The 12218-nt window shown below is 54.3% G+C and overlaps 3 protein-coding genes across 3 annotated transcripts; 2 read left to right on the top strand and 1 right to left on the bottom strand.

The window, feature by feature from the left end:
- Positions 1-470: 470 nt before the first annotated feature.
- On the top strand, positions 471-1526 carry CABS01_14360 (rhomboid family protein; the record flags this gene model as incomplete). The annotated part of the gene is made up of 5 exons (XM_060547699.1): positions 471-651; positions 721-858; positions 912-993; positions 1065-1252; positions 1315-1526. 5 exons carry the CDS (start codon positions 471-473, stop codon positions 1524-1526), a joined length of 801 nt encoding a protein of 266 aa, XP_060393406.1.
- Positions 1527-2661: 1135 nt separating this feature from the next.
- Positions 2662-4095, bottom strand: CABS01_14359 (glycine cleavage system T protein; the record flags this gene model as incomplete). The annotated part of the gene is made up of 1 exon (XM_060547698.1): positions 2662-4095. One exon carries the CDS (start codon positions 4093-4095, stop codon positions 2662-2664), a length of 1434 nt encoding a protein of 477 aa, XP_060393405.1.
- A 3746-nt stretch (positions 4096-7841) lies between these two features.
- On the top strand, positions 7842-11961 carry CABS01_14358 (uncharacterized protein; the record flags this gene model as incomplete). The annotated part of the gene is made up of 2 exons (XM_060547697.1): positions 7842-11382; positions 11432-11961. The coding sequence occupies 2 exons, from the start codon at positions 7842-7844 to the stop codon at positions 11959-11961; spliced, it is 4071 nt and encodes a 1356-aa protein (XP_060393404.1).
- Between the last annotated feature and the right edge of the window lie 257 nt (positions 11962-12218).

Genomic DNA, 12218 nt, shown 5'->3' with positions numbered 1-12218 from the left:
CGCAATGTGACAATGCGAGAGCGGGTACAAAGGTGTTCAAGCATTGTGAATTCGCATGTGATGTTCTGATACTTCACCAATGATCGATACTCAAAGCACTTTAGAGACCCAGGACGAGTTACATAACGCGCTGTAACGCTGTTACAGGCACGTGATGATAAGAGGTGGATACGTCGTACAACAGGGGTCTTATCTAACATTTTTTGGATCGTCCGAAGAGGTCCGAGTGGACCGGGAGCATGCGACAGGTTGTCTACAATTTCCCAGCTGCAGCAAAACACACAATCTCCGTGGTGCCAACTCAAGCCGATTCTCATGCCTTGTGCTGCCGATTGGACTCATCGCTAGAACGACTTTCGACTTTGAACGCGGCGATTGGTGTTTGCTCGACCGCCAATTTTCCCACTCGACCCTCGACCCTAGACCCTCGACCCCTCTGGATCCCGTGAATCCCGGAGGCGGCGGGCGCGATGGCTTCCAACATAACGTCCTTCAGCACCCTTCGGGCTCGCTCTTACGTATTTCGTTTACCGCTCTTTACGCGCATTGTTCTCCTGGTCATTATCGCAGCATGGTTCGCAGGTCTTCAACATTCGTGGGATGTCAGGCACTGGGGCGCCCTGATTCCTGACCAACTGTCCTTTACCTCTTGTAAGCTTCCCTTGCCTGCCAGGCCGCTTTCTACAGGCGCACTTTGTACTCATTGTATTGTGGCGATAGCATACCGAATGAATACGTTCCCTTTCGTTCATGTGAATCTCATCCATACGGTCATGAATCTGGCGGCTCTCGCGCCATTGATGGAGCGGTTCGAGGCAGAATTCGGCACCTTGACCTCTATCGCCCTCTTCATCGGCCGTAAGATATATCCTGGTCTTCTCTATAAGGCGCGGGCGATTAATTTTCTGCAGCTCTGAGCACGATCCCGGCTATTCTCTACACCTTGATCGAACGGTTTCTCTTCAAGGGCAACACCGAAGTTATGGGAGCTAGGTAAGAAACTATACAGGTGACGCCCGCGAGCGCAAGAGGGATGGAAACTAACGAGAAGAATCACAATGTAGCGTCTGGGTCTTTTTGCTCTTGGGCATCGAGGCGATTCGGACGTACAAGACGAACCCCCACCTGACGATTGCGACGTACTCAATTCCGACGTGGACAACCCCCCTGATCCTCATCCTGGTGGTTACGGCGCTCGTTCCTGGCACCAGCTTGCTTGGTCACCTCTGCGGCGTCCTGGTTGGATATCTCTGTAAGCGACCTGCCCCTATCCTGCTAGAAGGATGTATGACTAACTCAACGTTACCCTTCTAGTCGGCCTCGGCTACCTGAAGTTCCTCAGCCCACCCGAAAAGGCTCTGCGATGGATCGAGTCGAAGCTGAACCTCCTTGGCCGGCTGCCGCACTACGTGAGCGTCGATCAGAAGACATACGGTCGATTCGGGGTCTTGCCCACCAACACCCATGCTGGTGGCGGCAGCGCACCGATTGCGCTTGTTGGCACGACTCAACGACTTGGGCCATGAAAGCATTATGGGTGTGTTTCTTGAAAGCTTGTAATACTACATGGCACACTTTGTCCCGGTTAGGCTGCTTTTTGCACCTTGGTCGGAGTTTGGGAGTTCATAATGCAGGCAAAAAAAAAGTGGCATATATACAAGGCGGGGTAGATTTTGTTTTGTATTGCCAGTTCTCTCTATGAGTGTTTATTTATGATTGTAAACTATATAATATGAAGATTCTCGTATGTCTCATCATCACTGGCATTTACCGGAGCATTTGCGTGTAGGCATACCGTGATACCGTACGGGTTCAATACTCTTGGTCTCTTGATGACCGGTTTCTCCGGCAATGTTGTGTGAAGCGAGAAGGACAGTAGTACAATACAAATGCCATGCCAGTTTGATGGAAGTTTATCTGATCTTTCAAGTTGAATTCGGCTAATGTAAAAGCATGTACGTACCGTACTGCTATGTGACATTAGATGCTCGTCGCCCCCGTTGGCCGGGGCTTATAGAAACCAACCAGACGACTAAGCACGATCACATCTGTCTAGCTAACTTGGCAATAAATCATCTAATGTGGACATCAGATCCTTTCCTCGCCTTGAACCGTATCTTGGAGGTTCAATTTGCAACAGTCGGGGCAGATGTAGCCAAAAAGAAAATCGTTGTCGAAGCATAGCTTGGCTCGAATGCCTTCACCCCACTCTCATCCCATGAAAAGGGGCCCCACTTCATCCTTGCTATCCGGGGCTAATCCGCATACGGTCTAGCCCCATCCGCCAAAATGCTAATAAGAATTTCTGCGCTCGTTCAATCTTTGCCTTTTCTTCTTTTTTTCTCTTCACATTCAAACGTAACACGATCCTGTCAACATAAGCTGCTTGTCAACCTCTTCCATATTTGCCGCATTCCAGGATCATAGTTTCTAGAGTACTCAGCCGCTCGTTTGAGGGTCGTCATCGCTTTGCGCTTCCGTGATGGCCTCCCATGAAGAAGTGGCTACATGCTTCCAACCAAAACATTGAAAACTTGCCGTTGCTCTGATCTCGCCATGCCCTTAAGCAAGAAGCATCACAAATAAGGTAGATGAAAGCCAAGTTGAACGCTAAAAAGTGCTGGATATCTTTTTGTAAAACTTCTATCGATACATCCCACCCTACGCAGGCGCGGGAGTCGGTCCCTTGAAGTATTTGCTAGGGACCAACGGCATCTTGGACACCACGGCTCCCCTCTTCTTGCCTCTCACCACGACGTCCAGCTCGGTGCCGGACTTGTGCAGACCCTCCTTGACGTAGCCCATGGCGATGTTCTTGCCCAACGTCGGGCTGGGCGAGCCGCTGGTGATGATGCCGACCTTCTCCCCGTCCTTTGTAAAGATCTCGGCGCCCTCGCGGGCCGGCGCGCCCGAGATCACGAAGCCCACGCGGCGCCTCTCGATGCCCGCGCCTCCCTTGCTCTTGGGCACGAGCTGCTTGTTGATCACCTCGGCGCCGTGGAAGCCGCCCTTTGTGCGGCGCTCCTTGGGGATGATCCACGACAGGCTGCCTTCGACGGGGGTCGTCGTGTCGTCAATGTCGTGGCCGTACAGGCACATGCCGGCCTCGAGGCGCAGGCTGTCGCGCGGGCCGAGACCCGCGAGCTGCAGCCTCTCCGGGCCGGCGACCTTCAGAAGCGTCTCGGCGATGGGGCCGGCCTCGCCGTTGGTGGACTTGAAGGAGATCTCGAAGCCGTCCTCACCCGTGTAGCCTCCGCGGCTGATCATGGCCTTTTCGGGCGTCGATTGCCACTGGCCCTGGCCGTCCTGGTACCGGAGGCGGGCGAAGCCCGTGTTGCCAAAGTAGAGGGTGCTCAGGTCCAGCCCGTCGGCCGGGTCGAGGACCTCCTGGAGGATCTCGGCGCTCTGGGGGCCCTGGAGGGCGACGAGGCCGTAGCCCTCGAGGACCTCCCACCAGAAGTCGGTGCCCTCGGGGTTCTGGAGCGCGGCGGTGTGCTCGGTGAGGTAGGCAAAGATCTTTTCGCGGGTGCCGGCGTTGGAGACGACGGCGTACTCGTGCTCGCCGAGGCGGGTGATCATTGTGTCGTCGACGATGCCGCCCGTGCCCGGGTGGAGGAAGGTGCTGAGCTTGCTCGTGTTGAGCTCCATGTCGGCGACGCTGGAGGGGGTGACGGTCTCGAGGAAGGCGGCGGCCTTGGGGCCGGTGAAACGGTGCTGGACCATGTGGGAGACGTCAAAGAGGGAGGCGTGGGTGCGGGTGAAGTGGTGGGACTCGGCGAGGGACTGGCCGGCGTACTGGACGGGCATGTGGTGGCCGCCGAAGATGACCATTTTGCCGCCGTGGGCGACGTGGAAGTCGTAGAGGGGGGTCTTGTCCTGCTTGGAGAAGGCGGCGAGCTTCTCTTTCCAGTTGGCGCGGGATGCCGAGCTGTACAAGCGGTGGTTGTTGTGTAATTGTGATGCTCCCGCCGTTCTCGGGGCCGGGGCCGTGGAGCTCAGTCCGGCGACGGATGCGAGGGACCGGCCCTGGCGAGCGGGAGAGGCCAAGAAGGGCCTTGCCGTCCGGGCGGCTGCTACCAATCTTGATCGTGTCATTTTCAAAAGTCCAATTGAGCTGGTATATTGGTGAAAAGATTGAGAAATGAACAGAAAGATCAAGGTTTCAAGAGGAGGAGGGGAGGAGGCCCCAAGGTATGACGGAGAGCTTTCCCTTGTACCGATAAGGTATTCGGATGCGATAAGATGAGGCGGGTCCGAAGCTGGCTGAGCTCTCTGGTGTTTGATTGGTGAATTGGGCGGAATCGTCTCGGTCCAGGATCCGAGCGCTCGGTATGGCACCCGCCGACCGGCGGTCTCGCACTTCTGAAAGTATGAATGTTGGTTGAGGCGGTCGGGTGAGTTTCCTCTGCGGCTCGTTCAACGGGCAGATAGCCGCGCGGTCTGTTATCTGCGTCTCGTACACAGTCGTCCCCTCACTCTATCTTAGTAGCTTGTCTTCCCATCCGCAGATAGATGTGTATCTCAAAAAGTAGCATCGAGTCATTGGCACAACTCAGCTGAGCGCTGTTGGTATCTCGGTGATAGTTACCTGGTGGAAGAGCTGTGTTAGTTGCATTGTAACATACTAATGAGCCAGTATCTGTCGAATGCCTCTCTAGCTATCGTACAGATTTCGCCCTCGAAGAGTGAGTTTCGCTTTACGATACGATACCGAACAAACACCACTGGGCTCATTCCTCTTTCTATTGGATCAAGAAACCCCCTTCACCAATTCCCTTCATCGCAAGCCAGTCCTGTCACATGGATGCTGCTTCCTGGGACATGACTAGAAGAATCAACCCGCGGGGAAGGTCTGCCGAGGTGCTCAACAGACTCGTTCTCTTCAAGTTCAGTCAGGCCAATACCGTTTCAAAGGTCTGGGTGGATCATAGACCAATAAGAAATCGTAAGGCGTGGGAAGTACCTAGGGAGTAGGGAGCAGGCCGTATTTGGATGTTGGCTCGAGGCTGCAACCCATACTGTTGAGCGTAGTCATTTGAGGAATTGGGATAGAGACCGAGGCCCACAGTTGGCTCGCTCAACCCGTTGCTCTGCCAAATGGCCTGTCTACTAGACTCAGTCGTTGCTGCCTTGACGAAACGGAGAGCTGAGCATGCTGAATCAATACCATACATGCGTAAGTCGATTAGACTTCCGCTAAGAGCATTTATCGGCTCGTAATGCAACCCGACTTATAAAGGCAAAGAAGGGACCCAGACCACCAGAACTAGCTACCTTACCCTGGAAGTTGCAATTGGGGTTAACAGAGGGACCTAGGCATTAGTTTCCAGACTCATGGAAAAGTGAGAAACCACGACACAACTCTTCAACGTCGGTATCCCTGTAACATTGGGTTCTGAGACATCAAAGCAAAGTGCGGCTGAGAAAGTCAAAACACACCTAGCACTTCTTATGTCGTATCCCGAGTTGGAAGGGAAAATGGTGCCTGGTACGGAACTAGTCGGGCACTATTGTACCTTTGGAGTTGCCCATGTGAAGTGTGGGGGATGCAAAAAGGCCCAACAGCTCGCCAAGGCGTGTTTCCAATCGCCCATGGCAAATCTCGATGACAAGTAAGCGGGTTCTCTTCATGGACCTCGAAAAGCCTATGTCTCTTCCGAAACACAAAGGATCGGCATTCGTCGTACAAATCGATGGGTCGCAGAGCTTGAGATTGGCATCAGTTATGGAGCTGGAAGCTATACCACTTAGACTATAATAGTATAGCAGGTACCTCAAAGCAAAGCTCTCCACAGTAGGTCGGTTGAGGCAAGAAGAAAAACCGTGGGAACCTCGGGCGCCCACCAACCACGGACTGTCTCGACTCACATCACGCCAGGCTACAGGAACTTGTGCTTATTCGAGTGATGGTAGCGACACATGGCGTGAACATCTCACCTCATGATCAGGCCGCAATGGAAAGAAGAAGCAGCAGAAAGCGTGAGGAAGCGTTTTTGGGGAATGAGACGGAGAAAGCCACAGGGCGGCGCCACGTTGAGCTTGCAAGGAGCAGCCGTGGCGTGGCGGGCAATTGCGTGGGTCACTCGCCACATGCCCAAAAGCCATCGGGCGTGGGGTCGCGTCGAGAAGGGAGGGGAGGTTCGCGCGAGGTTCGATCGCAGGCACACAGCTCGATGGCCGTAGCCACACTTGGATGGAGGAGGAAGCATGGTTGGACCAGGGGTGGGAGGGAAGCCACAAATCGGGAGCCGCCTCATGTCTCTCCAAGTCTCACTTCTTCAACTCCCACTCCCACTGTCCAGTGTCCACACTTATAAGACGGTCTTTTTATGAGGAGGAAGGGAAAAAAAAAAAGAAGAGGCTAAAGCACCGTGGCATCTGGCACCCTCGGCAAAGCGACCCCCCGCAAAAGCTCTTTTGCTGGGATGCGACCCCTGTTCGTGGTCTGCGCAGTATGTGGTTTTGAAGTTCCGAGACTTAAACATTTTCTCGACGCGATCCAGGCTCCAGGTCATTTCCGTTTCTCACGGCTCCCTATCATACATAGTCAGCGTTTGTATGGACTGTTTGTACCCTACCGTCTATATACCCCACGAAATAGTATCCGTACGAATAGACCGTCGACGCATGGGTGGTTGTTTCGGCAGATTGCAACCTGCCAGGCGGATGCAGCGTCGCATTCATAACAGATGTGAAATTGCTTTACATCAGGACCAGCAGTCTAGCATCCATCCGCAGGTGCTTGAAGTCAAGAAGTAGAGACGAAAGTCCATCTTACAGAATGCCCATAGGATATTTCCACGTGCTGGCAGGTACTGATGTAAAGTCCCTGACTCTATCCGTAAAGTAAACGCCTACGAATTCAAATTCAAGGTTCGATGGAAGAGGAGGTACTTAGGGATACGTATCGACGGTACCTCACTTGGCGTGATAGGTAGGTACGTACTAAGGCTCTAGCCTCTCTAGCGACTAGCCTGCTGTGGCTCAGCCAATGGCCGCCCGCCAGCACCGTCCCGTCCGGTCGTCGCGTTCCCTCTTTGCCCGCTGGTCCCTTCCTCGCTCCGTCCGCTCCATATCAAATTTCACGTCGTGCTCGTTTCCCATTGCGGGTGCTTGTTGCTTTGGCTCTGGCTCTGTTTCTTGTCTCTGCATCGTGATCTTTTTCGTCTCCTCTCACTCTGCCGGGGGCCCGTCTTCGCCGCCTTTTTCCCTCATTTGCTCCTCCCAGACTACTACCCCAAGCTGCCAAACTGCCACCCACACCGAGCACCGAGCACCGAACCTGGGCCCTGGAAAACGAGGTCAACCCATCTTCCATCGTCGCGGCTTGCCCGTCAATTCGGTCTAGCCCCATCCCATTCCCAACCGACGCGGATACGGTTGCCTCATGTCATCCTAATTTCCGTTCCATTCGCTCCCAAACGGTCGACTCGCAGTGCCCTTCCGTCTTCTGTTCGCCTCCCTCAGTCTCCATCGCATGTTGCTGTCCCTCTTTTTCGGACGAGGATCCACAAGCAGCTGCACTGCTGAGCGGCAGACCGAAGCCGTACGCAGCACGCAGTACGCAGGCGTGAACTGAACGGCTGACCACCACCGTATCGGGACACCCATCGCCTCACCACCAAGGGACCACTCCCCCCCCCCCCCCCCCCCCCCCCCCCCCCCCCCCCAACCCCCCCCCCCCCCCCCCCCCCCCCCCCCCCCCCCCCCCCCCCCCCCCCCCCCCCCCCCCCCCCCCTCCCCCCCCCGCCCCCCCCCCCACCCCCCCCCGCCCCCCCCCCCCCCCCCCCCCCCTCCTAAGCGATATATACAACCCAACTGCCTCATCCCCTCCAGCCACAATGTCCACCGAACCCTCTCCTCGTGCTGTTCGATTCTCCAACGGAGACGACGACTTGCGCTCAGACAAGATCATGCCCCAGCGACCAGTTCCCATCCCCGTCGACTCGGACAATTCTGCTTCCTCTGGTGAATACCAACCCGACGACCCCCACGCACTCGAACGTCAAGATGAACTCGGTTCTCTCGCCAGGTATTCCGAAGGCCATATCGCTGGCTCCATGTCCAACCTCGTCCAGGCCGCCGTAGCCAATGGTACAACCCGCAGTCTACGAAGCAACGCCAGCGACGGCGACGCATCCTACACCAATGGCGCGAGCAAAGTTCAACGACCCAGCGCTCCCGCGAGGACCCCTTCCAATACATATGCCCCGGCCGCCCACCGCAGGCCGCAACCTGCTCCTTCCTTCGTCGAATCCGTCCGAGCATCATCGAGAGGTCGTCCTCGGCCCAGCGAAAGGTTTCGCCAGCAAGAGAGGGCATACGTGCAGAGGTTAAGGCAGGATCACAACGATGGCTACCCGTTCGATGGCGGATACGTAAACGGCATCAACGGCATTGGCCAAGGCGCCGACTCCGACTCCGAGGGGGAGACACCCTCATCAGAAGGACCCTTTGACGACAGATACGACCAGGAGACCATCATGTTCTACGGCAACGACGATTTGCAACCCACAGACGAAGATTTAAAAGACCCGACAAATCGAGAACGACTAGAATGGCACGGCATGCTGGAAGCTGTCCTGACCGGAGACGTCGTCAAGCAAGAAAAGAAGCGGTTGATTGGATCCAACGAACAAGCAGTAGGGAAGAGCGGGCAAAAGGCAGAGCTGTGGCTTGGTATTCGTTCAAAAGTATGTGGAAGACATCTTCCAGTGCAGAGACGAATGGTCGAGGAGGCTCGCGCGACGCTGGACCGTACACTAGACGAGATTATCAACTTTTCCGTCAAGGGCGAGAGCGAAGCTGGAAAGCCACCATACGAACAGGTCAAGGACGTGGTCAAGAAGATTGACAAGGCTGAGAGCCTGTACCCTTCTTGGACCTCGCTGGCAGCTGAGCACCAGTCGGCAAACTCCCCGCTCTTCCATGAGGCGTCGGAATCCATCATTGCCTGGTACAACACCAATGAGATGATCAACACCGAGCTTGCTATTCTCAAAAAGTGGGTTGGGAACGAAGAGCTAGATTTCACTCGGACACGACAGCGTTCGCCTGTAGGCAATGGCATCAGCGATGAATCCTCATTCCTCGACCGATTGATGAAGGAGGACGGCTTGAAGTCGCTGTATGACGAGGAGTTTGACGATGAAAAGAACAAAGATGCACACAAAGGCATGTTGCCTGGTATTTCAACCGTCATCACCAAGTCCAAACAGACGCTCATCCGAAATTTCGCCGCCTTCCAAAAGCGACACCTTCCACCATACATCGAGGAGCTGCTTACGCTGATCAGCTTCCCATCCCGGTTGATTGAGGAAATCATCAAGATGCGCCTCGCTTACGCTAAGAAAGTAAAAGAGTCTGCGCAGCAAAACCCAATGATGCAGGACCAGATGATCAACCAGTTCCAGCTTCTACTTAAACTCGCTATCCGCATCAAGCTAGAGTGCCTGGCTGTGACACAACCAGAACCCGGCTGGGAGCTTCCGCCCTGCATTGACGAGTCTTTCGATCAAGTCGTGCTGGATGCTCTGAGGTACTACTTCAAAATGCTCAATTGGAAGCTCAGTGGCAACAAAAACACCTTCAAGGAGGCCGAGTTGCTATTTGCGGAATGGGACTTTGCCAATGAAATTGGTAGCCACCTTCTTGGTGGTGACGTCGAGGTTGCAGAGCAGTTCAGTTCCCTAACCTTCAAAGCTATCAATCGTTTGAGTGTCACATTCGAAAAGGAGCTCCAAGTCAAGCCCAAGGAGAGTACCGCCGAGATGAGCAAGAGATACAAACAGTGCCTAGATTCGGTCCGAGTAAGACAGCGAATGCTGCAGCGTTTCTCTCGCATGCTGAGTGAAAACTACGAAAACGCATCCGACTTCAGCATATCCTTCACGCCAGAGAAGTTGCAAGAGTTTTACGACAGATTGATCGCATCCGGCCACTTCCAGATTTTCACGGATCTCTACGAGCAGGAGGGCATATTCATCATAGCCTCGCCATCATTGATGGATAGACACGACGCCATTCATTCCATCTTGGGTCTGAGCTCGCCGGATCAGTTTGCGGAAGACCCAAGTGACCCGTATCTGTTGATTCTCCGGCCTGAGAGCAGCCCGCACTGGTTCGGCGACATTGTGCAGCTCTCAGTTCGGGAACGAAACATCGATCTGAAAAAGGGCCACATGAGACTAGTCGCTGCCGCTGCTCAAGCGCGACTCGTCAATGCCAGGAAAGCCTTCATCGATGCCGTCGACATGCACGTCGACCTGGTTGTGGAACAGAGATCGAATTTGCACAAGGTCAATACACGTCTGATGGAGACGAGACGTGTTGCCTACAAGTTGTCCAACAACTTCATGGACAGTGTCGAAATCATTCGGAAGCAGACCGAAGGCAGAGAAGTTCAAGAGCTCATTCAAACTTGCTTTGTCTTTGCGACAGAATTCGGTCAACGCTCTCTCCTTGTCATGGACAGCAACCGAAAGCAAATGAACAACCTCAAGCTGACGAAACTTGCTTTGGATTGGGTAAGCTTCATCTGTGACGACTGCATCGCGTCAGATCGAAAGACGTTCCGATGGGCGGTCCTGGCTCTGGAGTTTGCCATGGGGATGACCAGAGGCAGACACATCTTGGCTTTAGGCGAAGAAGAATACGCCAGGCTCCGGGCAAAGGTTGCTGGCTGCATGGCGCTTCTCATTTCACACTTTGATATCATGGGAGCGAGATCGAACCTGGCCGCCCAAGCAGAGAAGGAGCGCATCGAGGCCTTGGTTGGACAGTTCAAGCGCTTGGATAAAAATCGCATGCTCGACGACCATGAGGCTTCCAAGTACATCACGGAGCAGCGATTGGAGGAGATTGACAAGGTCGACGATATTAGGAGGGCCAAGGAGGCAGAGAGGCAGGCTCTCGGTCGCGTACTAGAGGGAAACAACGAGGTCGACCGATCGCTAGCCTACCTCTCATCCTCGGCTACCAACATTACGATGCGCTGGCAACAGGGCCATTTCGTCGGCGGCGGTACCTTTGGCAACGTTTATGCCGCTATGAACCTGGACTCGGGTCACTTGATGGCTGTTAAGGAGATTCGTTTGCAGGATCCAAAGCTCATCCCCACCATTGCCGAGCAGATCAAGGACGAAATGGGTGTCTTGGAAGTGCTCGACCATCCCAACGTAGTCTCGTACTACGGCATCGAAGTTCATCGCGACAGGGTCTATATTTTTATGGAGTTCTGTCAGGGCGGTTCTCTCGCGAACTTGCTAGAGCACGGCCGCATCGAGGACGAGCAAGTTATCATGGTTTACGCATTGCAGCTGCTTGAGGGTCTTGCTTACCTTCACGAGAGTGGCATTGCCCATCGCGATATTAAGCCTGAAAGTAAGTTTATCTACCCGATTGGTCTAGCAACTGTTCTAACAACTTACAGACATTCTCCTCGATCACAATGGTATCATCAAGTACGTCGACTTTGGAGCTGCCAAGGTCATTGCTAGGCAAGGCAAGACGCTTGTCCAAGATCTCTCCTCTTCCAAGCCCAACAAGTCGATGACGGGCACGCCCATGTACATGTCGCCTGAGGTGATCAAGGGTGAGAACCCTGGCAGAGCCGGCTCAGTCGACGTCTGGTCGCTAGGTTGCGTCATTCTTGAGATGGCCACTGGTCGTCGTCCTTGGGCCAACCTGGACAATGAGTGGGCCATCATGTACAACATTGCCCAAGGCAACCCTCCTCAGCTGCCGTCGGCCGATCAGCTTAGTCCACAGGGTCTCGACTTTTTGAAGAGATGCTTTACCAGAGACCCCAAGCACCGCGCATCCGCCGTCGAACTCCTGCAACACGACTGGATCATGACTATCCGCAGCCAGGTTGTAGAGCCACCTACACCTAGTGATGCTAGTAGCTCTGCTCAGTCAACGCCCAGCAGTAGGAGCAACACCAATGACGGTTTCTACTAGGGCCAGAAATCGACACATGGTGTTAACCACTTCAACTCTATAGACGCACACCCTCAGGAGCCGCAACATGCACCCTCACCGTCACAAAGCAGTACCGATGTGCCAAATGTTCTAGCTACACGAACCAAGGACTAGGCACGATGTAGCAGAGCTGCATCGACAGCACTTTTATTTTTCAACAACGATACACGACCAAAGTTTCTCTCATTTTTCATACACACCGGGGAACCCCCCAGAAATTGCATCAGCAAAGCGTT

The sequence above is a fragment of the Colletotrichum abscissum genome (assembly GCF_030869225.1).
Source record: "Colletotrichum abscissum strain IMI 504890 chromosome Unknown Scaffold_53.1, whole genome shotgun sequence".
NCBI lineage: Eukaryota > Fungi > Ascomycota > Sordariomycetes > Glomerellales > Glomerellaceae > Colletotrichum > Colletotrichum abscissum.
The sequence above is the reverse complement of the archived record's forward strand: the minus strand, read 5'-3'. Positions and strand labels throughout refer to the sequence as shown.